Source organism: Neophocaena asiaeorientalis, unplaced genomic scaffold (assembly GCF_003031525.2).
Source record: "Neophocaena asiaeorientalis asiaeorientalis breed wild unplaced genomic scaffold, Neophocaena_asiaeorientalis_V1.1 scaffold254, whole genome shotgun sequence".
NCBI classification, from domain to species: Eukaryota; Metazoa; Chordata; class Mammalia; order Artiodactyla; family Phocoenidae; genus Neophocaena; species Neophocaena asiaeorientalis.
Genome location: NW_020174705.1, coordinates 7346133 through 7369508, shown reverse-complemented (window position 1 = coordinate 7369508; position 23376 = coordinate 7346133). Strand labels below are relative to the sequence as shown.

Genomic DNA, 23376 nt, shown 5'->3' with positions numbered 1-23376 from the left:
GTAAGGTCATCAGCTCCAGCGGAACCAAGCTGAGAACACCGCCCAGCTTGACCAAGCAGCTCTCAAACACCCTGCAACACCTACTCCAAGCCCGCAGCACAAAAACCACATGCAACCAAATGGACTCCCAGCCTAGGGCAGTAACGTTCTCTGGCTGCTGCTGGGAAGCAGAAAACCGCATTGGGTCACACAAGGCCCACCTGCCGTATTTTTTAAACAATAAAATCTCAAGCACGTTACTTTGTGAGCTTTCAATTTTATTAGAAACATCACAAGAACAGTCAAGAAGCTGTGTCTGCAGACACGATGGGTTCTGTTACTGGTTCCACAAAGACCTTCCAGAGCTCCTGCAGCAAACAGAGAGAGGGGGAGATTCCAAGATGTGCAAATGAGACTTCACGATTTCATAAAGGGACGTAATCAGCAAAAGAGAAGCCCCAAACAAGACGCGAAAAACGGGCAGCATGAAAGCTGCTGCGAGAGCAGGGAGCCTCTCCTGGTGCTTTTATTGCTCTGGGCTGTTCCGTGGAGGCGGAGCTGGATGCTGAGTCCTGGCACTGATCTGAGAGGCAGGAGGCTGCCACACTGCCAAAGGGACCAGAATGGCCACAAGTCGCACACCTTCTCCATTCTGGGAGCCGTGCAGCACAGCTGCTGGATTTTGTGAGGAGCTGATTTCTTGGCTGTGGGATGCTCCTCTTAATGCTGGCAGGTGGAGAAGGTACAAAACACGCCAAGTTCTTAGTGGGAGCCTGGCACCCTCACTAGGAGGGGCCTGGGAAGCTCAGAGGCCGCGGAGCGATGAAGGGAAGGCCCTCCTCGCACATGGAACCGCACACACGAACGAACGCAATGCCGTGCTTGCTGGCGGAAGGGACCGGAGGGCGAGCTGAGCAGGCCCCTCCTCCTAAGAGCCAGGCCGGGTCTCCAAAGACCCAGACAAAGGGCGGCTGCAGACAAGAGGCCAAGAGAACGAAAGACCTTGAGACTTATACGAATCCAGCTCCTACAAAGTTTAAGGGATTTTAAAGGGTCTTCTGACTTTCCAGATTTCCCCCTAGTGCTGGTTTTAAAACTGTAATAGGAAGTGATTAACCCCAGCCCCGCCCTTTCCTGGCCGGGACTCACCTTGTCTCTCGCTGAGACAGCCGGCACCTAGAGCATGTCATTGGGGTTATTGCTCAGAGGCCTATGTGATGGGACCCCACTTGCCCCGTCAGACGGGCCATCGGCCATCAGGCAAGCCCGCCTAGGCCACGAGGCCACACACTTTCACAGTGAAGACGTGGCCGTCGTCACTGGGGCTCCTGCATCAAGAGCTTCAGCCCAGTCAAGAGCAATCCACACGCAATGCCCCCCCTCCGCCCCCGCTTCCCCCGGAGTCTGCACTGCCCGCGGCAAGAGGAAGTGCTCTAAGGCCAAGTGACCGTTGGCCAGGCAGGTCCTCTTGGACCTGGAGAGAGCCCAGCGTCAGGGTCAGCGGGGAGAGCGTGGGCCGGGCTGGACCTGGAGGCTGGCTCAAGACCTCCTCCAGCCGACAGCCTCACGCCAGAGCAAGCTGCCCTCGGGCGGGCGGGCACACCTACCAGCTGCTGGATGCGCTCGTAGACCAAGAGCTGCGGGAAGGAAGCGTCCACTGGCTCCACTGCGAAGCGCAGGCGCCCACCGGTCAGCCCCTCCAGTCGCCGCAGGCATGAGCGGAAGTGGTCGTAGGCCTCGCACGTGACCTCCAGGTGCCGCAGCGTGAAGTTCAGCCTGCGCACAAGCCGCGACACACACACCGCCTGTCACCACCAGAGGCTCTGTGGCTCCCTCCCGTCACGGCGCTGGATTTTAACTGAGCGCCTCCTGCGTGCTGGGCGCCAGTGCGCGGCCTTCCGGCATCTGCAGGAGAGCCTGGGAGGTAGGGCCGGCTACGGCCTCCGCTCAGGTGGGGACTGGGGCTCAGAGAGGGAAAGGCATGTGCCCAAGATTCCACCCGAGTGATCGGGTCCACACGTTACCACTGGTCACGTGGACCCTGAAGGGGGTCCTGGAGGTCATCAGTGTCAACAACGCTGCAACAGATGTGTCCATCTGGACGGCTCTGTGCACGGCTGGGATCGCTTCCTCAGGGCCAGTTCCAGATGCTGAACTGCTGGGTCAATCAGTGTGTTCGCACGTGTAAAATAGGTAGCTAGTGGGAGCCTGCTGTATAGCACAGGGAGCTCAGCTCAGTGCTCTGTGATGACCTAGATGGCTGGGATGGGGGGGTGGGAGGGAGGGGATATATGTATACACATAGCTGATTCACTTTGCTGTACAGCAGAAACTAATGCAACGTTGTAAAGCAATTATACTCCAATAAAAAAAATCAGTGTGTTTGGTTTTATGGCTTTTGCTACATACTCTAAATTGCCTTCAGAAAAGCTGTGGGTTATCACAAGAATTAGAGGAAAATGTGTGCAGGGGGCCCAGCACCGAGTCTATCACAACACGGTCACTCCATCAACAAGAGCCCTAACGTTTCAGGACATCCGGGCAGAAACGCCCCGGAGGGGCTCTGTGTCAGGGCGAGGGCAAAGGCCCGGGGTGCAGAGTGGACATGTGTCTGGGCTTTGACGCACTCACTGCCCAGCTACAGCCTGGACGGGTCCCTGACGCCTCAGCCCTCCTCCTGTCGGCTGTGCGATGGGGATGGCAGTGCCTGCACGCGGGGTTGGCGAGCAGATTAAACGAGGCCACGTGTGTAAAGGACCAGCAGGCCCAGCCGCAGCAGGTGCTGGATAAGCAAGTGATGAGGACGACACCAGTGAGGACGCATCTGGAAGGTGAGAGTCTGGCCCCGCGAGGAGCTCACCTCTTTTCCACAGAGAGGATGGCGGTGGAGGCGTTCTTCAACCTGTGAGCCAGTCGGGACAGTGTTTTAAACAGGGCATCAGTTAGGTCATCGTCGTAAAACACTGCGGGGAAGAAAACAGGCAAATATCAGAGGAAATGAGTCCTCAGCGGGCCCCATGGACGGAATCTTTGATAAACATAACAGCCACAGCGCTCAGAATGAAAGTGGCACGGAGCCGTGGTGGGAGCCGGCCCGTGACGACGAGCGGTGACACCGGCTGTGCCGCGGAGGCGCCCTCACCTTCGGCCGCGAGCAGGATGGTGGTGTGGCCGTACAGGTCGGAGATGTCCTCCTCCGACCAGCTGAAGGGGACCTCGGGATCTGTGAAAGGGGAAGGACACCTTGGGCTCAGCCCTTTCTCTGCGGGCCACCAGCTCTCACCGAGACAGACTGAAAGAAGCTTCAGGAAAAGAAATGGGGTCGGGTAAGCTCGGTGCAGTGGGCGCCACCAGGCAGCCCCGAATCCCAGCGCCTCCGCCACCCACGTGGAAAACTTCAGGGCAGGAGGTGCCATTTCTGCCGGGGCGGCTACCTTATCCACGGGGGTCTGACCTGCTGACTCGGCCAGTAGCCTGTGCAGAAAACGATCTACACCTCCGTCCATGGCATTCCTGCCCCCATGGACTTGCTATGTGACCCCAAGAAAGGTGCTTCACCTCTCTGGGCTGCAGTGTTTGCACTAGAATGGGCATAACAATGCTTCCCTCACAGGACTGTCGGGGAGACCAAAGGACCTCAAGTGTGCTAGGTGCTTGCTAGGTGACAGGCCCTCAACAAGCAATGATTTTCCTCACCTGACATCTGACAGGGAAAAGAAAAGTTCTTGTACAAAGAAAGAGCAAAGGTGTAGGTCTGAAACAGTCTGCATAAGAAATTTAGAAATGTTCCCCACCCAGCAGCCCCTGAACCCCTGGGGCCAACTCCCTGCTGCAGGCAGAGGACGGGTGCTAAGCGGGAAGCTGCTTCCTGGCAGGCAAACGGTCTAGGCCCTGGAGTCCCAGACTTGGGTTCACACCCTGACCTGCTAGGTACCTGTGACCCTGGGCAGGCACTGAACCTCTCTGAGCATCAGTCTTCCCCGGAACTGGGGACTACAGGACCGACTGGACAGTGATACTCTGAGTCTGAATGACAGAATGAGTGCAGGGTGCCTGACATGCAGCACCAAGAATGGCAGCTGTCACTCAGCAGCCAACGGAGCTAGGACTCTGCTGGGCGGTCAAGGCCACAGGGCTGATGGCCTGGCGCAGCACAAGGAACCAATGAATCAACTGGGACACGACAGAGGAGGCCACGCACCTGTGCAGAGATCGTCTTTCAGCCAGTCCAGTTCCTTGACCTTAATCACACCGCCTGCAAAATGAACACAAGTTAGGAAAGAAGAAAAAACTTCCCACTACACACCAAGATCCATCCATCCCACATTTTTTGAGTGCTGAGCAACAGGCCCGGTGTCGGCCCAGGGAGCAGAGATTCATGAGGTACGTCCCTGTCCTAGGAGACCAGCAGGGAGCAGACACTGATATGAAAAGGACGTGCCAGGTGCACGGGAGGACAGGGCTCTCGTGTCGATGGGTGTCAGGGAAGGCTTTGAGGAGAAGGCACTTCACACCACTTCTTCCTTCCAGGCCTGCTGACAGCCTGCTGTGCCCTGGGCATTCAATAAACACGACACAGGGGATCAGACAGGGCCCTGACCTCACGGAGCATGTGCTCTAGTGGGGCGGCAGATGCCAATCAACTCGTCCCACAAACAAATGTCAAAATACCATGGTTCAAGGTGTAAGGAGAGTCTGTAAGGGGACTGTGATCTTGCCTGGACGTCTGAGCATTAGGAACAGACAGGAGGAAGAGGGAGAGGAAACAGGCAGGAGGAGAGAGCAGAGCAAAGGCCCCAAGCGGATGGAACCTCCAGCAAGGCCAGGATGGCTAGAGCGGAGGGAGCCGCTGTGGGGAAGGGGCTGCCGACAGGCAAGGGCCAGGCAGGCCCCACGGGGTCCGGAGAAGCCAAGGAGTTGGGTCTGTACTCCGAGAGCAATGAGAAACCTCTGAAGGCTCTGAAGCCTGGGGGGCCAGATGACCCGGTCGGAGTCCAGAAGAGCGCCCCAGATCGCGCTTGGAGCAGGAGGCCTGGCGGGGCAGCTCCTCCATCATGGCAGTTCACTCCTGCAGTGGGGCAGGAATCTGATGGTCAGGCCGACAGGGCGGGGGCGCTCTGGGCAGAGGGAAGAGCATGTGAAGTGAGCCCGTGGCTCGCTGGATGCAGGGCTGGACAGCGGGGCTGCCAGGACAGGAGACAGGAAAAGCCGGCCAGGGCCAGACCAGGAGGTCTGGAGCCAGAGGAAGAGCTTGGACTTCACCCCCAGAAGATGCTCAGTGGGGAGTGAAGGGGTCAGGCTGCATCTTAGAAAGGTCACTCTGGATGCTTGGGCAGCTCAGACAGGAGCTGGGGAGACCAGGTAGGGCCCTGCGACCTGCAGGGAGGAGAGAGCTGAGGTAGGACGTGGCTGTGGGCGTGGGAAAAGATGAGGCGAGGACAGAGCCGTCAAGCATCTGAAGTGACACAAAGCCGAGACGTCCGTCCCTCCACTACCGGGGTGTCCAGGGACGCAGGGAGAACCCCGCCTCCCAGTGTCGTGGTTCTGGGTGTCTGTCTACCTGCGAAACAGGGAAACCTCCCCCCCGGGCGGGGACCTGCTGGGCCTCACCTCCAGCGGCAGTCAGGTGGCTGTTAAGGGCAATGTTTCGCTGGCACATGGCCAAGAGATCTGCACCGACATCTGGAAAGACAGAAGGGCAAGTCATAAGGTGCCGGTCGTGACACTTTTATCTTTGTGTTTCTGCCTGGAGAGAGCTGGTACCAATAGCACGGCTGCAGAAACGTGCAAAATTGAAACAAAAGTTTCTCCTGTGTGTTTTATACTAAAATGAAATATGTTCACCTTAAGGCTCTTTCTAACGATCTCTGCCTTAAAACAGAGAAGACTGTCTGGTGGGGACAAACTCTGCATTCCAGGGAAGGGTGAGAACTCCCAGCATCCTTCGAGCGTATGACACATGCGCACACTTCCCGAATCCACCCTCCATATTTCTAATGACCCTGAGCTGGTGTCACGGTCCCGTCACAGGCAAAGCGACTCCGGCAGTCACGTGGCTGGGCAGAGCCAGGGCTGGGATTTGAACCCAGGTGTCTCTGACTCCAACAAGCCTCGCTCTTTGACACCCCAGAAAACTGACCGGAGCCAGGAGGGCATTTGGCTGTGATCGGTGGAGACAGAGCACATTCGGGCAGGCTGGAGGCAGGCACCCTGGCGCCTGACTCACCATCCCGCCATCACGTCTCCCAAGCCACCTGCTGCTCTGATGAGACGGGGGTTCCTGTCACTTGAGCAGACCTGAGTTGTAGCACAGTGTATCCTTGACGGCAGTGGGGGAAGTGCTTTGCCAAAATTAACTTCCCGTTAGGAGAGCGTGCATGTGGAGGGCACGGGGGGTCTTGTGAATGGCATTCGCCCGCCCACTGCAGACCTCCCGGGACTGGACCATCGTTTCCACCTCAGGGACCATGCAGAGCCGGGGATGTGTGTGTGTGTGTGTGTGTGGCTCTGCTCACCGAAGGGCCGCACCTGTCCCTTCTCCTGGGCCACTGGGTAAAGAGAATACTGATGTATGTGCCTGACAACACAGGACTGGGTCAGCAGTTTTTAAGCCTTTATGGTACTTTTTGTCAAAACAGATCTTGTGCGGGATTCTAACACACCAAGCACATACGAGAGGAGCAGCGATGGCTGAGCGGCGGTGGGAGACACAGAGCCCTGGGGCTGCCCCCCGCTCCACCCCTTGGCCAGCCCCCGAGGGAGCCCACAGAACCTTGCTCCACAGAAAACAGCCTGAGCCCCCCACGTGATGAGAGGCACCGTGCTGTGAGCCAGCAGCCATGTATGTGACCTTCGCCCAGCCCCCTGACCTCAGCCTTACCCTGCCCACTTGGATGGAGGGGATGGTGACAGGCTCCCCGGCCACTGCCCAGGGTCACTGTGAGGTTAAAGGCACCGATGCTCATGAAAAGGCTCTACTAACTGGAATGTGCTGACAGGATGCAAGCTCTCCTCCTCTCCAGTAAATCTCTCTCAGGGGTAAGATAACTTGATTAGATGCTGTTGTCAGGCGCTAGGCACTGTTGCTTTACGGCTTGACTCTTGAGAAGTTCACTGGCGATTTATACTGAATTGTCAAGGAGGAGTAAACAGGGTGGCTTATGCAGGGTATCTGAAAAGTACGCCCGACTCCCAGGCCACCCCTAGCTTCCCCTTTCCTAGCTCAGAAGCAAAAGACGTGCGCCACGAAAACGTCAACTAGGAATCGACAAAACGCAAAGCATGTCAGCAGCACCACTTCCTGCCTAGCAGATATCGAAGATTTAAAACATAATGACACTAATTACCTGATAAGATACTATTGTACTTTCTTGTAAACTGGTATACTCTCCCTAAAAAAGCACGTCGGCAAATCTGGAGTGTAGCTGACAGTACTGCTCTGTGTCAATTTGCTGGTGTGATCCCCAAACTACGGTACAGAAGATGTTACCACTGGGGGAGCTGGGTGAAGGGTACAGGGCACTTTCTATACTAGTTTGGCAACTTCTATGTGAACCTAATATTATTTCAAAATAAAAAATTTAAAAAGCAATCATTTGACCATAAGTATCAAACGCTTAAGAAAGGTCCCACCCACTCCGAGGAATCTAGTTTAAGGACTATCAGACAATGACGCACAAAGGTGTTTGTTGCAGTGCAATAGACAAATGCAAGCAAAACACAACACAACGTATGAAAACAGCCAAAATGTCGAGTAATATAAGAATGGTTAAAAAAAAAAAGGGACAAAACATTACCTGGTCATTGAAAGTCATTTATAAGTAATTTTCAATGACAGTGGAAAATGCTTTTTCCCTTTTTTGACATTTTTGGCAGGATACAGCACTGAATATATACAGTTTGACTTTAGCTATTGTTTGGGAATAGGTACACACAAAGGAAAAGGAAAAAACTTGTAAAAAATATATATACGAACGTTAAGAAATAGATTCTAAAGCTCCCTGAGTACAGCGACCTGATCTGTTTCATTCACTCCTGGGTCTCCTGCATCTGGAACTGTGTCTGGCATGTAGTGGGCATGCAATGAACTGCATATTGTTGAATTTATATGGGAAATGTAAAATCATGAGGAAACGTTATTTGCTGTTCTACAAATTTTCCACAGAGAGTAGGCAAGATTTCCATAATCAGAAAAAAAAAAAGCTTGTTTTTAAGCCATATGAGAGGCATATTCCTCACGGTTTTCTGAGATGTTTATTCTTTTGAGGGGGTGTGAACAGAGGTACCAGCAGAACCACTGGTCCTGCACCCGCCGGTCCTGCTGGGTCATCCTCACACTGCTGAGAAAACAACGAAGGGTGGAGAAAACCAGCGAAAGAGGAGGGCAAAGGCGAGAACAGCCAAGGTCCAGTGTCCAGTTTCCTGCCTCACTTTTTATCTAGTCAGCACACGCTCTGTGAAGAGCCTACTCCCCCTCAGCCTGAGAAGGTGGGGCGTTACCTGTACAGTAGACAGTCTGCGCCATGGTGGCCGCGAGGATGCTGGCCAGCCCGGTGCCCGCCCCGAGCTCCAGCACCGTGCGACCCTGGAAGAGGTCCCGCTGGGACAGGATGTAGTCCGCCAGGAACAGGGCGCCCCGCCACACCTGGAGGGGAGAGGGACCAGGAACAAAGGTGGCCTGCGGCTCCCGAGAGACCCTTCAGGGCCGTGGGAAGCGGACGGGACCTACCCACCTGCTTGCCAACATCCTCCAGGGGGGTGGCCATGGTGTGCTCTGGACGGGACGGAAACCGAGAGAGAAAGGGCCACCGTGAAAACGGGGATGGACAGAGACAGACGGGGTGTGGGGGAGGCAGCAGAAACACAGGCCAGGCTACAGTCAGGAGGGGGCGTGTGAGCGTCGCTCTCATTCAGATCCCTGCGTCTCTCTGCCCGCAGCCCAGAGGCTCGGGTCACAGGAGGACTTGGCCCAACTTAATCAAACACACATACCCCACACTCCACTTTTTTATGTTCAGTAACCGCATGTTACGGTCATAATATATTTATGTTCTTTTGATCAACTGTATGGGAATAATGATCACAACTCACTCCAAAATATTTTCTTACGCTCAGAACCACACTAGGAGTTAACAAAGTAAGTTTCAGATTATATCCTTTCTGGATGAAAAATAAGTATGTTAGGGAGTATTCTCAAGCACAAAATACATTAGGACAAAATCTGGTGCTGGTTGTTGCGGGGAGGTGGAGAACAGAACTATGAGATCAAGGAGAAAAGGGAATGATGGCAAACGTTTTTCCTGCTAAATAAGAACCGGTTCTCGTATCTTTAAGCAAGATGGTGCCGGCCATCAAAACACCACACACGCATGGCAGACTAGTTCACATCAAACCCCAGGCTCACCTCAAACCGGGAGCAGGGAGCGGGAGTGGCGGGGGGAGGGGACAGCAAGGCTGAAGGGGTGTGTCTGTGTCTGTGTGAGTGTGCATGTGAGAGAAGAGGCCTCCTCGCTTTCCAGCCCTGCTCCGGACCCTCAGTGTCAGCTCCCCCCATCCTGCCCATCCCTCTTCCCCAGTCTCTGCAGCCCCACGGCATACTGCCCCCGGCCCACTGGCCCCCGGCTGGGGCGCGCGTCTCCCCTCCTCCCATCTTTCTTTGTCTCCTTCCAGTTTGCCTGGCTGAGCCAGGGGTGCCCTCCCACGGGGACCTCGGTCGTCTATGCCTGGTCTTTTCTCCGAGGGGGCCCGTGGACTTAAGTTTTGCCTCCAGCTGCATTTAAGGGGTGCTCAGCTTCCCTTGAGTGAGAACATGGACTGAGCTCAGAAAGACCTGTGTGTGAGCCAGGCTCAGTCACGCAGTCTGGCCGGTGGCGTGAGTCACCGAACTTCTCAGCACCAGAGCCACAGTTTGCTCCTTTACAAGATACAGAAATAACACCCCCTCATTCATGGGCTCAATGGCCTCCCTAACCAGGGTCAAGGGCAGAGAGCTCCTGCCCCAGAGGAAAGTCACACCTTATATTGAAACAATTCCAGTGGCGTCTTAAGAACATAAAAGCCCAGCCTGAGGAACACACGAGAAACTCCAGGGTTGGCAAATGGGCTTAGACAGACAGTCTTAGTATCTGAGCCGTACCCTGCCCCTACCAGGACCGTCTCTAGACCTGCAGGAACCCAGACTCTCCTCCTCAACCCGTCTCCCTCCTCCACACTCAGATCAGTCCCCTGGAATGAAAGCTGACGGCAGCTCACGTTTTTTGAGCACCTACTATGCACCAAGCACTGTGTTAAGAACTCTACATGTGCCATCTCTCTCAGTTCCTCACAACCAGAGATTATACCCATTTTACTGACAAGAAAACTGAACTCTGAGAGGTTAACGTACTTGCCCAAGTCACAGGCCAATGGAAAAAGCACGTGACTCAGGATCCGACAGCCCAAGTTCTAGCCCTGCCTCCTCTGAGTTCTCTTTGCATCCCAGTTTATCTATAAAATGGGGGAAATGATCATAATTTACTTTGAACCTTGGGTCTGTGGATTCCTAGCAGGTTCGTGGATAAACTTTAGATTTTTGACAATCCCTGGAAGTAGTCTGGAAAACACATTCTCCTCCCCCTAAGAGAATTTTATTTTAATCAGTTTCTCAAATGGGTCTATAACCTTAAAAAAAGGCTGGGCTTACGAATGGGAGGAACAGGGTGGCCAGGGGAGGGATACCTGCTTAGCACCTGCTCTGCACCAGGCCCTGCAGGAGCACTTACGGGGCAGTATTTATGAAATCACCACCCAAACCCAGGGAGGGCAGCTTTCCCAATCCCCTTTCATAGGTCCAAAAACTTGAGGCTCTGGGTGGGCAGGATACTTGTCCGGGGTCCCCTGGCTTGTGAGGGGTGGAAGAGCTCTACAGGATCCTGAGACCAGGACCCCTTCCCCTGTGCCACATTTTACAGATGTGAGTGTACAGCTGCGGATGGAATAGTTAGGAGTTACTGCTTAAGCTCAGGTATTCAATGACCTTTCTATTCTCCTCCCTCAGGGCAGGTAGGGACCGAGCGACTGAGCCGAAAAGGAGGGCGAACTTCCAGGCGCTGTGAGATGGGGCTTCACAGTGAGGCAGAGCTGGCGGCACACTGACCCTACCCTGCCCTGTGGGACTTTGTTCTCAGCTTGCAGGATGGGAAATTCCCGGAACATTAAACATGCGCCCTGGAGGCCAAACAGCTCGCTGTGAAGTCTGCTGCCCCCCTCCTCAGGGAGGCCAGTTAAGTGACGGCTGAGGGAAAGGAGCAGTCATCGACCCCCACGAATAACACTTTCCAATGTTCTGATCACGTGACATGGGTAAGAAACATGGGCTGTGGTGTCAGATGGACCTGAGTGTGAGTCAAGGCTCTGCCACTGACTAGCTGTGTGATCTTGGGCAAGTTCCTCAACCTCTTTGAGCCTCAGTTCCCTCCTCTGTGAAATGGGAATACTCATCCCTGGAAAGGCCATGAGGACCAGAGGTAATCCACAGAAAACAGGGTAGAGCTCCCACCAGGGTGGTCTAGAACCAGCCTGCCTGGTACCCAGCAGGCCCTCGGTAACCGTCTGCTGAACAGATGACCGCACGGCTATCAGAGCTGCTGTTCTGTCTGGGTTTCTGAGAGCGCCCAGTGGACCCCATATGCGCAACCCAGGCCAGTGCTGGGGGAGGCCTTTACCTGGGACCTCAGGCACCATCCAGGACCCTGCATCTCAGTGAACAGACTCACATCACAGCAGTGCTGGGGATGGCCAGAGTCCTGGCTGTGGAGATGGATCACACGGACTCAGAACCTTCCTCCCTGCCCCCAAACGGCATGGCCTTGGGCTCGTCACTTCCTCATTTGTAGCACCCCTCAGAGAGGCTGAGAAGACTATGTGAGGTGATGAAGGTGAACATCAAAGCACTATAGGTGCCTCGTCGTCTCTGGCTTCCTTCCTGACCTGGCTGCTCTCAACTCCTGGCATTTCCAGACATCAAAATCCCCGAGTCACCAAAGCCCTCTGCCTGCCCCTATGCCCGGCCATGGATGCTCTGGGCCCTGCCTGAGTGCCTGCTGAAACCTCCTTCCGCCCCACCTCTCCTGCCACTGCATCCCTGCCTCCTCCACCCCCCACACCCCCAGCTTCTAGCTCCCAGCCCATCTGATGGGCCCACACACTCCTCCAGGTTAACTCTGGATCTCCCTCCCCCTCCCTCCCCCTCTGCCCTGCTCCAGCTCCAGAATCTGCCATGGCTCCCTGCTGCGGGCTCCTGTGGGCCAAATCTTCCACAAACAACCCCGACCCACACCCTGGCATGCTACGTAGGATCAGAGTACTGATGCAGGAGGCAGCAGCACTGAAGCTTCCGGAGCAGGGGATGGCCAAGCTGGGACTTGTACAATCAGGAATGTGTTAGGGAGCGAGCCCTCTGAGGAGGAGGCAGAAGCAGAGGTGCGCAGGGAGAAAGCGCACAGAGGCTGAGCGGGTGAGGCTGGTGTGAGTTGAGGATGGAGAGGAGGGCGGAGCCACCTCACACAGGGGCCCCGGGGCTATGCTGAGCCTGTGGACTGTGTCCCGAGGGCAATGGGGAGCCACTGAAGAGTCTGGAGCAGGAGGGTGAGCCGACAGCACTTTGGCAAGCTCCCCTGCTGCCAGCGGCACTACTGGCTCCCAGTGTCTGGACGCCGGTTCAGCTAACCTGTCCTGCCCTGAGATGCCTGGATGGGCCCGTGCTCAGCAGCCTTGTGCCCTGACCGACGCTGTGGCGCCGCCTGGCGGCAGGTGAGCAGCCCTTTATTACCTATTTTGATGACATCGTAGGGGCCACTCTCTTGTGCTTCGTCTCCCAGGACGTCATCTTCCTCCTGCATTAGAATCATGGGATGTACCTTGTCTCTCGGAGGCCCTGAGGGCTTGGAGGGAGAGGCAGCCCGTGGTCTTCTCACAACGTCCAAATCCCCATCCTCGTCCAGCTGAGCTGCCACCCCCTCCTGGCTGGTGGCGTCGGCCCCAGCCTGGAGGGAGACTCCCTCACTGCTGCAGCTGCTTCTGGCGGGAGAAGTCACCTCTGCGTGATGGGCTCTGTGATTGCCACCCTCAGCCCCCGAGTCTGTCTGAGAGGCTTGGTTCCACAGAAGCTTGAACTGGGACAGGAAGACTGAAAGGCAAGACAAAACACAAAAGCAGAATATTTCTAAACTGTCTCCTTTTCTATTTCCCTTCCTCAATTTCCACCTGGGAAGAGTTTTAAAGGCCAGGTGAAAAAAAAAAAGGACAAGGACCTACTGTATAGCACAGGGAACTATATTCAATATCCGGTAAATAAACCATAATGGAAAAGAAAAAAGAAAAGAAAGGCCAGGTGGAAATATCATAAAACCAGCAGCAAAGGTCTGTCTGATCCGGCTGTGACGCTGCAGCCTCCAGAGCAGCCCCGCCGATGAGCACCTGCACTGCAGGTGCTCGGCTCACAAGACCGCATTTACTCCTTACAGCAGCTATGAAAGTGGCAGTGTCACTCTATTTTATTTTTTATTTAAAAATTTTTTGGCTGCGCCACACGGCTTATAGGATTTTGGCTCCCGACCAGGGATGGGACCCACACCCCCTGTAGTGGAAGTGCGGTGTCTTAACCACCAGACCACCAGGGAAGTCCCAGTGTCACTCTGTTTTACAGATGTGGAGGCTGAGGCTCAGAGGTTACGTGAGCTGACCAAGGTCACACAGCTGTGGGCGTGGCTGAGGCAGGATTCAAACCCGGTCTACTCAACCCCTGCGCTTCTGCCCTCCTCACTGCACTGTTCAGCCTTAAGGTTGGAAGTGAGGACAAGGATACTGTGTCCCTCACCACCTGGTGGCCAGAAAGTCACTGGGACAGGCTTTGGTAAGAGTATGGGTGCCGGGAGAGTTGGGCTGGAGGCAGGGGGTGTCCTGGGCCAGAGTCCTCCACATCCCCCAACTGGCTGACCCTGGGGCAACTCGCTTATCTGTTCTGAGCCTCAGTTTCCTGAATCCAGGAATCCAAACTGGGACATGAGGGAAAGGGGAGTTATGAACTGCACTAGAACAAGCAAATACAGCAGTGATCGGAGCTGGGGAGGGCGGCCAGGGAGGGAAGAACGTTCTAGGCAGAGCGAAAAGCAAGAGCAAAGGTGCTCAGAGAGGAAGGTACATGCAGTATGTGAGGGGCGGAAAGGGGCAGAAAGTGGCCACTGAGCAGCGAGGGCGGGAGAGAGAAGTGTGGACACACGGGCAGGGGCTGGGCCTCACAGGCCAAAGTGAGGGCTCTGGTTTCCTTCTAAGAGCAAGGGAAGCCACTGGAGGGTCTAAATCAGGGCAGTGGTATGATTTGCATTTTTCAAAGGACCCCCTGGGATGCTGGGGAGAGGAGTGAGGGAGTGTGTGCAGGAGAAAAACCAGGGAGCCCCGGTGGGAGGAGTCAGCCGGGGGTAGGGGCAGTGGGCTGGGGGAGTCCCCGGGCCCCGATTCCCCCACTGGCCCGTGGGCTCCCCCAGGCAGAGCTTGACTCATTCCCTCTGCGTTCCCAGCATCGCGTCCAGGTCTGGCACAGAGCAGGTGCTCGGGAAAGCACAGGGGTTTGCTCAGTGAAACAAGGGCACTTAAGAAGTGGTGTGAGGATAAGCTAAACAATCCAGTCTTCCCAATCTTTTCTGGGAGAAAGCAGGAAACACAATGGGCTCCCTGGGGTGCAGGGACCTTACCGGGCTGCCCCACGCCACTCAGCCGCACCATGAGGTGTCTCTGGTTTGGGGTGTGGAGGTGGACGTCTGACAGCACGGTGTCGCTTTTGAAGGTGATCTCGTCCATGGCCGGGGAGGGAGATGGCAACCATGGCCTGGGCTCCCCATCAACCATGGGACAGCAGCACCTAAGAGGCGAGAGCAAGTCCTCAGGACAGCAGGTCCCAGAGGGGGAACAGTGTAAACGACCCCAGCCAGGTGGCAGAGAGCTCCCTTTTCAATCCTCTCTTAATTCTTCTTGAAGGAGAACGTCTCAGAGCCTTGGCAAGGGAACAGAATGCAGCTAGAACGGTTATTTTGTTTTGCACTGTGTTATTTTCATAGCAATCGTTTATTTATGGCAAGAGATCTACATGTCCATTTATACTGATAAAGTTTTCCTTTCCTTTTTTATTTTTTCCAACTTTTTTATTATGAAAATTTTCAAATAGCAAGTTGAGGGCATAGCATAATAAACAGCCATAGACCCACTGCTTAGATTCAATGATCATTAATGCTTTTTCACATGATAAATCAATCCATCTATCTAGGTTTTTTCTCCCCTGAACTGAGCACCTTCTAGACGTCACATCATTTAACCCCTAAATAATTCTTCAGCATCTGTCTCCAAAGAACATGCTCCTACATAACCATAAGACCATTAGCAGACCTAAAACAATGAACGATTCCCTTATACCATTTAAAACCCAGTTCATAATCAATTTTCTCCATTTGACACCCAAACGTCCTTTGCAGCTAGTTTTTCAACCAGTATTCAATCACAATGTATGCTTTGCATCTATAAGTTGTTTTCCCTATAACCTTTTTCTTCTAGAAGTTAGCCCCAGCTGCCCATATATCATTTGTTTTTTTTTTTTTTTTTTTGCGGTACGCGGGCCTCTCACTGTTGCGGCCCCTCCCGCCGCGGAGCACAGGCTCCGGGCGCGCAGGCTCAGCGGCCATGGCTCACAGGCCCAGCCGCTCCGCGGCATGTGGGATCCTCCCAGACCGGGGCACGAACCCGTGTCCCCTGCATCGGCAGGCGGACTCTCAACCACTGCGCCACCAGGGAAGCCCTATCATTTGTTTTTAAACCTTCTTTTTAAATGAAAAAAAGTGAGTGGATTTAAAGGAAAAGCAACTAAGGGAATCACTGTACAGGTGATATACAGATGTGGAAAAATTATGAGGGCGACACAGCAATAACTAATTTGGAAAACCAGGCTGGAGGTAAGGTGGTCAAAACCAGGAAGGCTTTTCGTCCATCCAAATGCTCCACCTCATCAAAAGGCATTAAACAGCAGCAGCCGCATGCAGACAGAGCCTTGAGCTGTGATGCTGGGCAGAGCAGGTATAAACCCAGTCTCCTACCTCCTTGCTACATGACCTTGAGAAAATTACTCCACCTCTCTGGACCCGTTTCTTCAGCTACATTCTCACCTTGCAGGGTTGGCAGTAGGTGGGGGGATGGGGGGAGATATGTGGGGGAAGGGTGTTAAGTGCTGAGCAGAGCCCTTGGTCCGCAGCAATTGTTAATAAATCCTTGGTTTCAGATGCCTGACCCAAACCTGCCCACAATCCCTGACCTCCTACAGGAACCGTCCCTGCTTGGGTGTGTGTGTGCACTACGTGTGTGCTCCACGCACGTCATGAGACCTCTCGGGCCTCCATTTCTTTAACTGGAAAATGGGATCGTCATAACCCAGGCTGTCCACAATCTGAGTCCACATAACTGGAGTGCCTACATTTAAGTACTTTCCACGGGGAAGCAAAAGTTGTACCAACACAAACATTTTTATAAAAGAGTCGCCCCTTGCTGGCTGGCTTTCCTATCTAACACTATAAGCCAGCACAAAGCAAGTGGCTCGTGAAGTGAGCCTGTGAATCTGGCAAACGGATGCAGGATTTCATGGTGTCAATGAAAGCAATGGAGAAGAAATGCTCGACCCTCAGGCAAAAGTCCTCAACCAATGTGGACTGGAAAAATCAGGATGGATCCAGGAAGAGTATCCAGTATAAATACATCTTAGACCTCCCATGACCAATCGTTTTAAAGACAGATCTGGCTCTCCCGGGACTGAAAGAGATCCTGGGGGAAAATATTGCAATCGCATACCAAATTTTCTTAAATACAGAGAAAAGCCAAACCCGTATTCTTAATTTCTAGTTGAAATTTCAAATTTAAAATCCAACCTGCCCAGGTCTCCCAGGAAACGCACTCTACAATGGAGTACTAGGTTAAGTGGATTCCCTTTAAGGGGCTTTTCCTAGAACCAGATCTCTGGGAATGCAGAAGCACTTTGTACCTGTCTCAGCGTCTGTGTGAGGATTAAATGAGACAATGATCATTTTCAGGGTTCAGGACATAGTTAAGTGCTCAATAAATGACAATAGAAAATATTATTATAGTGTTGATAAGAATAATTATTAACTGATGTGCTGGAAGATGTAATAAGGCAATAGCTTCTCTATTTAGGAATAGCTGACTCACAGTCTCTGTCTGGGAATGCTGGGGCTGGATGGGCTTCAGTCCCCTCTTCTCACTGGGGAGGAGGGAAAGGACACCCCGACTGCAGATGGGACCTCTGCTTCCTCCTTTGGGCAGCTGACAAGTGACCTTGGCTCCTCTAAGGCTGTAGGGGCCAGACGCAGACGCTGTCATCCTAACCCTGTCAGGAGTGCCCACTAAAAGCAGTTTGCTGGGATCTGGGAGTTGAAATGCCTCCCCGCCTCCCAGGCTTTCTCTCTGCCAGGTGTCACAAGGTCATCAACAATCAGGAAGTAGGAGGGATTCTGACACTGACGCCCGGGTCTGTGGGGCAAAGACTTGGCCCTGGCCGCGGCGCGGAGCCGTAGTTAGGGGCTCCAGGGTCCTCGACCCTCGGGGCTCTTCGTTCTCTCTGTCTTGCCGCTCCCTTAACTCCAGCTGGCGAGCTAAGCATTGCCCTCTCAAACTGCAGTCACAGCTCGGGCATCACCCTCCCTTCCTAATCCAAAACCAAGGGGGCTGCGTGGACCCCGAACGGAAACCCAGAGGAAGGCATGGACTCCTCCCAACACCCTGGCTTAGACGGGGAAACTGAGACTGAGTGGGGACTTAGGCTTCAGGCCCGTGGGAGCCCGCACTTCAAGGCCAGGCTCGGTGCCAGGAGGCTCCCTGCACCCTTCCGCGTGCCGCCGCCTTCTCCCACGGGCTTACCCACCGCCGGCCGCTGCCTGAAGTCCCAACCGAAACGCTCACCACGGAGCGCAAGCTGCCGCCATTGTAGGCAGCCTGCGCAGGCGCAGCCCCACCCCCTGCGCGCGTGTCCCTCCTCGTCGCCCGTGACCACGCCTACCTGCCGAATCGCGCATGCGTGCCAGCCTCGCTGGCAGACTGGTGCAGCCCTGAGGAGGTGAGTTTCGCACCTGCACAGGTCTGCTCTCACCTGCCCTGGTTTAATGGGGTGGCCGGCCTGGGTGGGACGGGTCTGCGAGAGGGGGGCCGTTAGGTCGCCCCAGGTCACCCAGCTGAGTGGCAAGGCTTGGATTCGAACCCGGGTAATAGGGCTCTAGAGCCTGTGCTGTTAACCAGCATACTAGCTATATACTAATTATCGTTATCCCTGCTCTTAGTACTTATTAATATAATAGCTGGTACTCGTTTCATTCATTCATCCACTCGTCAAGTCTCCAACACCAGGCGAATGAAGAACCTCAGGTTAATTAGCGTCTAACAGGAAATGAAATCTGATGCAACTGTTGCACTTCAAGTAAGCTTCCAAGCACATAGGACCACAGATGTAAAATGTGCACACATTTACATGCACATACGGAGAGTCAACATCAGTTTCATGGATAAAACATGAGGGGGTGGTTAATAGAGTGAGCAGGCAACATAAATGTTTTTAAAGGAAACATTGTTTCTTGAACTCCCCAGGATAGTACGGGGGAGTCGGCTGGGCATCTTGGGACCCCGTTCTAGTCTTGGTTGGGTTGTTCCCAGGGGACGTCTGGGTGCTAGGAGGGCACCGAGGAAGGTGGTGTAGACACCTCTGGGTTTTTTGTCTAAAAGCTTGTGAGAATAAAGCAGGCAGAGCCATCCTTTAAAAACAAAAGTCAGATTACGTCCCTCCTCTGTTCAAACCCTTGGAGGCCCCCACCTTGGACAGAAGGAAGTCAGTATTCTCACAGTCATCCCCTCCCCATCTCATACCCGACTCTGCTCCCTCCTATTCACCCGGGAGGCTTCTCTCCAGGACACACACCTGCCTTGTTCCATTCCCTCACCTCCTTCTGGCCTGTGCTAAGGCATCATCCTCTTCTCAGTGAGATCTTCCCAGACCATCCTATTTAAAATAACCGCTTCTCGGGGAATTCCCTGGTGGTCTAGTGGTTTGGACTCTGTGCTTCCACTGCTGGGGGCCCAGGTTCGATCCCTGGTCAGGGAACGAAGATCCTGCAATCCCCAGGCCCTGGCCAAAAAAAAGCCACCTCTCCCCACCCAGGCACTCCCTGGTGCATAGGAGCTGCTCAAAAAGTTCAATTTGTCGAATGAAAGAAGAAAGGAAAGAGGAATGTGTGCTCACGGGGTGTGCAGAGAGGGTAGACAAAAGCAGACGTGATGTCACTTCCCATCTTTGGGCTGCCCAGATGTGTTAGGGAGCTGGACAGAGAGCTGCTGGGGGTCTGGGTAGCTCCTCACTGAGATGTTGAGGTAATTCAGGTCATCCCAGGCTTCCTGTCATCCTCAGCATCAAGTTTAAACTCCACTTGGACCCCGTTAACGTTTCCTCCCTGAGGCACGGACAGTATCCATTCTCCTCTCCTCCTATAGTTGTATAGTATTTTTGCTGGGCACACGCCTCTTTCAAATTAAAGACTATTTCCCAGCCTCCCTTGCAATAGCAAGGACATGGGGTTAAACTAAAGGGATTAAGCCAATGGGATGTAAAGGGAAGTGTTATGGAGCAGTTTCCGGGACCCTTCCTTAAGCAGGAAACTGGGGAGTCCTTGGTTCCTAATACTTTGTCCCTTCCATCATCCATGAGGCCCAAAACAGATGTGCTATGAGGGCTCTACACTAAGTTATGGCAGAGTGGCAAACCTACTTGGGGGTCACCTCCTCCAGGAAGCCTTCCCTGATTCCCCCTCCTCCAGTTCACGACTATGAGTCTCTGGGTCCCCCCAGTCCTCTCTACTGTCTCCATCAGAGCACCTGTGACTCCCCCACCAGGTTGTGGGTGCCTTGGAGACAGGAGCAGCTGCTGGTTCCCATCAGCAACTTATGCAGGATTTCTCCGTATCCACAAAGGAAAAGGGAATAATGCTTGTAAAGCAGTTAGCATCATCCTCGGCATGCTGTGAGTACTCAAGAAATGATAAGAGCACCTATAAACTATAACAGTTGACCCTTGAACAACATGGGTTTGAATTGTGCATCATGGGTCAATTTATAGGAGGATTTTTTTCACTAAACAGGTACTGTGGTGCTATACAATCTGTGGTTTGTTGAATCTGCTGGCTGTAAAGTTATATTTGGATTTTCTTTTGTTTTCTTTTTCAAATTATTTTCCCATTTAGGTTATTATAGAATATTGAGCAGAGTTCCCTGTGCTATACAGTAGGTCCTATATTTGGATTTTCAATTCTGCAGAGGGTCAGTGCCCCTAACCCCTGCGTTGTTCACAGGTCAACTATATTATTGCTTATACTAGTTCATTCAGGTGGTAAACGCCCCAGACATGTCTGAGGGGGCAGGCAGGTGTAGACCCTCTGGTCAACAGGTCCAGCTGAATCCATTGTTCACCATTCGGCCAGGCCCTGCAAATGTGAATGATGGAACTGTATTAAGGTTCTTATGGCTGCTGTAACAAATTACCACAAGTTTGGTGCCTTAAAACAAAATGAGTTTATTTTTGCACAGTCCTGGAGGCCAGAAGTTCAAAATCAAGGTGTCATCAGGGCTGGGTTCTCTCCAAAGGCTCTCAGGAAGGATCCTTCTGTATTAGCTTGAGCTGCTGTAACAAACTATCATAGGTTGAGGGGCTTAAACAACTGAAATTTATTTTCTCACAGTTTTGGAGGCTGGAAGTCTGAGATCAAGGTGCCAGCATGGCCAGATTGTGGTGAGGGGATCGCCCCTTGGGTTGCAGACAGCCACCTTCTCACTGTGTCCTCACACGCCCTCTTCTCTGAGTACATGAATAGAGAGGGAGCAAGCTCTCTAGTGTCTCTTATAAGGACACTAATCCTATCAGATCAGGGCCCCATCCTTATGACCTCATTTAACCTTAATGACTTTCTTAGAGGCCCCATCTCCAAATACAGCCACACTAGGGGTTAGGGCTTCTATATATTAATTTGGGGGGACATATGCAGTTTGTAATACCTTTCTTGCCTTTCTCCTAGCTTCTGATGACTCCCGGTGACCCCTGACTTGTAGGTGAGTCATTTCAGTGACACATTTGCCTCCATCTTCACATGGCCATCTTCCCTCTGTGTCTATGTCCAAATCGCCTCCTCTTCTAAGGACACCAGTCATTGGATTAGGGCCTACCTAAACCAGTATGACCTCATCTTCACTTATTTACCTGCAAAGACTCTATTTCCAAATAAGGTCACATTCACAGGTTTGGGACTTGAACACATCTTTTGGGGGAACATAATTTGACCCATAATAGAAAATATCGTAGAGGGGATGCTCCAGACCTAGTTTTTCAGCCTACAGATGTGTGAGTCACCTCAGCTATGGGGGTCCTCCTGGCTGAGACTCCCAGACATCGTAGTGCAGAGACGAGCCAGCCCCGCTGTGCTCCGTCTGAATTCCTGACCCACAGAATCCATAAACATAGCAAAAGTGTTATTATCGTCTATGCCACTAAATTTGGGGGTAGTTTGCAACACAGCAGTAGATGCTCAGAATAAGGGGGAAGGAAAGCTGCCCTTCTTCGCAGAACTTTGCAGTTTAGGGGGAGAGGGCCCCCCGCGTTCCTGAGTCTCAGTTACATACACAACCACCCCTGAGGCTCAGACAGGTGAGGTGCTTTGCTCAAAATGCCAGCTGCTGAGTGGCAGAGCTGGGATGCAGACCCAGGTCTCTGAAATGTCCCAGCGTTGGATGGGGCCTTAGAGTGAAAAGCCGTTTCTAGCATCCCAGGCACGTCTTTTCCTTTGAGAGTCTCCCCCGAGGCTTGGCGATGCAAGGGTTACTGTGCTAACTCCCATATGCCGGAGTGTACATCACTCCCACTGCCTGGGCTAATGACAAATCACGTATGCAACAGAGGAAAGCGGATGGCCTGCCAGATGTGTGATAAGAAACCAGCTTGCAGGAAATTGCTATCAGGTGATCATTATTAGCCCGGGTATTCAGAGCAGCCCCGTTTCCAAAGGTCATGCGTTTACTAAATGCTTGATGCGTTTTCCCAATCGGCCCTGGAAGATTTTGTCCTCCTGGAGAGAAAGCTCTTCCCCTGGATCTGCTGAGAGCAGGTGATTATAATTCTACACCTCCCCACCCCCGCATCTCACCAGCCTCTAACAGCAGCTGCTACAAATGCACAGTGATTGCCTCTCTGGTTCCTGGTACCGCGTTGAGAGAAACCAAGCTGACCGTTGCCTGCGATGAAGCTGGGTTCAAATCCCAGCTCGGCCACTCAGTAATCATAGTCACTCATTTGATGCGTGATTGTGGAGAGTTTTTCACATGCTAGGTACTCGGGCAAGTTACTTTACTTCTTTGAAACTTAATTTTCTAATTTCTTGAGTACTGATAATAATACCTACCTTGAAGCGTTGTTGTGAGAATGAGTGAAATAGAATGTGGAAAGTTCCAGGCACGACTTCCCTGTGCTTCTTGAGCTGATCTGAGCGTATCTCTTCATTTTAAAGAACGCACCAATTTCACTAATTTTACCAAGTTATATATTGTTAGATTTTTAAAAAGCCAGTTAGGGCTTCCCTGGTGGTGCAGTGGTTGAGAGTCCGCCTGCCGCTGCAGGGGACACGGGTTCGTGCCCCGGTCCGGGAAGATCCCACATGCAGCAGAGCGGCTGGGCTCGTGAGCCATGGCCGCTGAGCCTGCGCGTCCGGCGCTTGTGCTCCGCAACGGGAGAGGCCACAACAGTGAGAGGCCCGCGTACCGCAAAAAAAAAAAAACAAAAAAAAGCTAGTTAAGCCAGGTCACCTTTAAGGGGCCTGGAAGGAAGTGTTTGGCCTTGGTGATGGTGTCACGATGTGGTTCGAGATTGTCCCCTGGGTTGCCGTCATGGCCGCGTGCTTGTTCATCCCGGGAATGGCCACTGCACGCATCCACAGGTTCACTAATGGAGGCAAGGAAAAAAGGGTTGCCCATTATTCGTATCTGTGGAACTTGGTGGAAAGAGATAGGCGCATTTCTGGAGTTGATCGTTACTATGTGCCAAAGGGTTTGGAGAACATTGATTAAGGAAGCATCTTCCTGATCGATGAAAAATAACTCAGTTATGCTCATCTACCGCTGCTAGAAGGTTATGCAGTGTATTGTGTAGCATGCAGTGTATTTTGTACTCTGTAATAAAAATAAAACAAAAAAGTAAAATTAAAAAAATAAAATAAATAAATAATTTAAAAAGCCAGTTACATAAATCAGGAGCTTGGGATGAACACACACACACAACTATGTGTGGGA

At 52.9% G+C, this 23376-nt stretch overlaps 1 protein-coding gene and 1 pseudogene across 8 annotated transcripts; one reads left to right on the top strand and one right to left on the bottom strand.

Annotated features, from left to right (window-relative positions):
- Positions 1 to 236: 236 nt before the first annotated feature.
- On the bottom strand, positions 237 to 18005 carry METTL22 (methyltransferase 22, Kin17 lysine). 8 transcript variants are annotated; one of them, XM_024759596.1, is made up of 12 exons: positions 17926 to 17975; positions 17218 to 17359; positions 14709 to 14875; positions 12788 to 13144; positions 8712 to 8752; positions 8479 to 8623; positions 5590 to 5661; positions 4181 to 4234; positions 3122 to 3202; positions 2840 to 2942; positions 1587 to 1755; positions 237 to 347 (listed from the first exon to the last, which is right to left on the bottom strand). In XM_024759596.1, the coding sequence occupies exons 3-12, from the start codon at positions 14860 to 14862 to the stop codon at positions 282 to 284; spliced, it is 1242 nt and encodes a 413-aa protein (XP_024615364.1). In that variant the 5' UTR covers positions 14863 to 14875; positions 17218 to 17359; positions 17926 to 17975; the 3' UTR covers positions 237 to 281. The 8 variants fall into 8 exon arrangements, with proteins under 8 accessions (XP_024615364.1, XP_024615361.1, XP_024615363.1 ...); XM_024759593.1 differs by lacking the exon at positions 17218 to 17359 and having other exon boundaries at positions 17926 to 18005; XM_024759595.1 differs by lacking the exon at positions 17218 to 17359 and having other exon boundaries at positions 17930 to 17993.
- A 4936-nt stretch (positions 18006 to 22941) lies between these two features.
- LOC112409333 (NADH dehydrogenase [ubiquinone] 1 alpha subcomplex subunit 1 pseudogene) lies at positions 22942 to 23154 on the top strand (annotated as a pseudogene).
- Positions 23155 to 23376: the final 222 nt, after the last annotated feature.

Excerpts from the sequence above, each read along its gene's own strand:
- METTL22 (XM_024759593.1), bottom strand. The coding sequence starts at position 14,862 with ATGGTTGATGGGGAGCCCAGGCCATGGTTGCCATCTCCCTCCCCGGCC. Across the intron at positions 13,145-14,708 it reads GAGTGGCGTGGGGCAGCCCG|TCTTCCTGTCCCAGTTCAAG; the intron begins GTAAGGTCCCTG and ends CTTGCCTTTCAG. Across the intron at positions 1,756-2,839 it reads ATCCTCTCTGTGGAAAAGAG|GCTGAACTTCACGCTGCGGC; the intron begins GTGAGCTCCTCG and ends GCTTGTGCGCAG.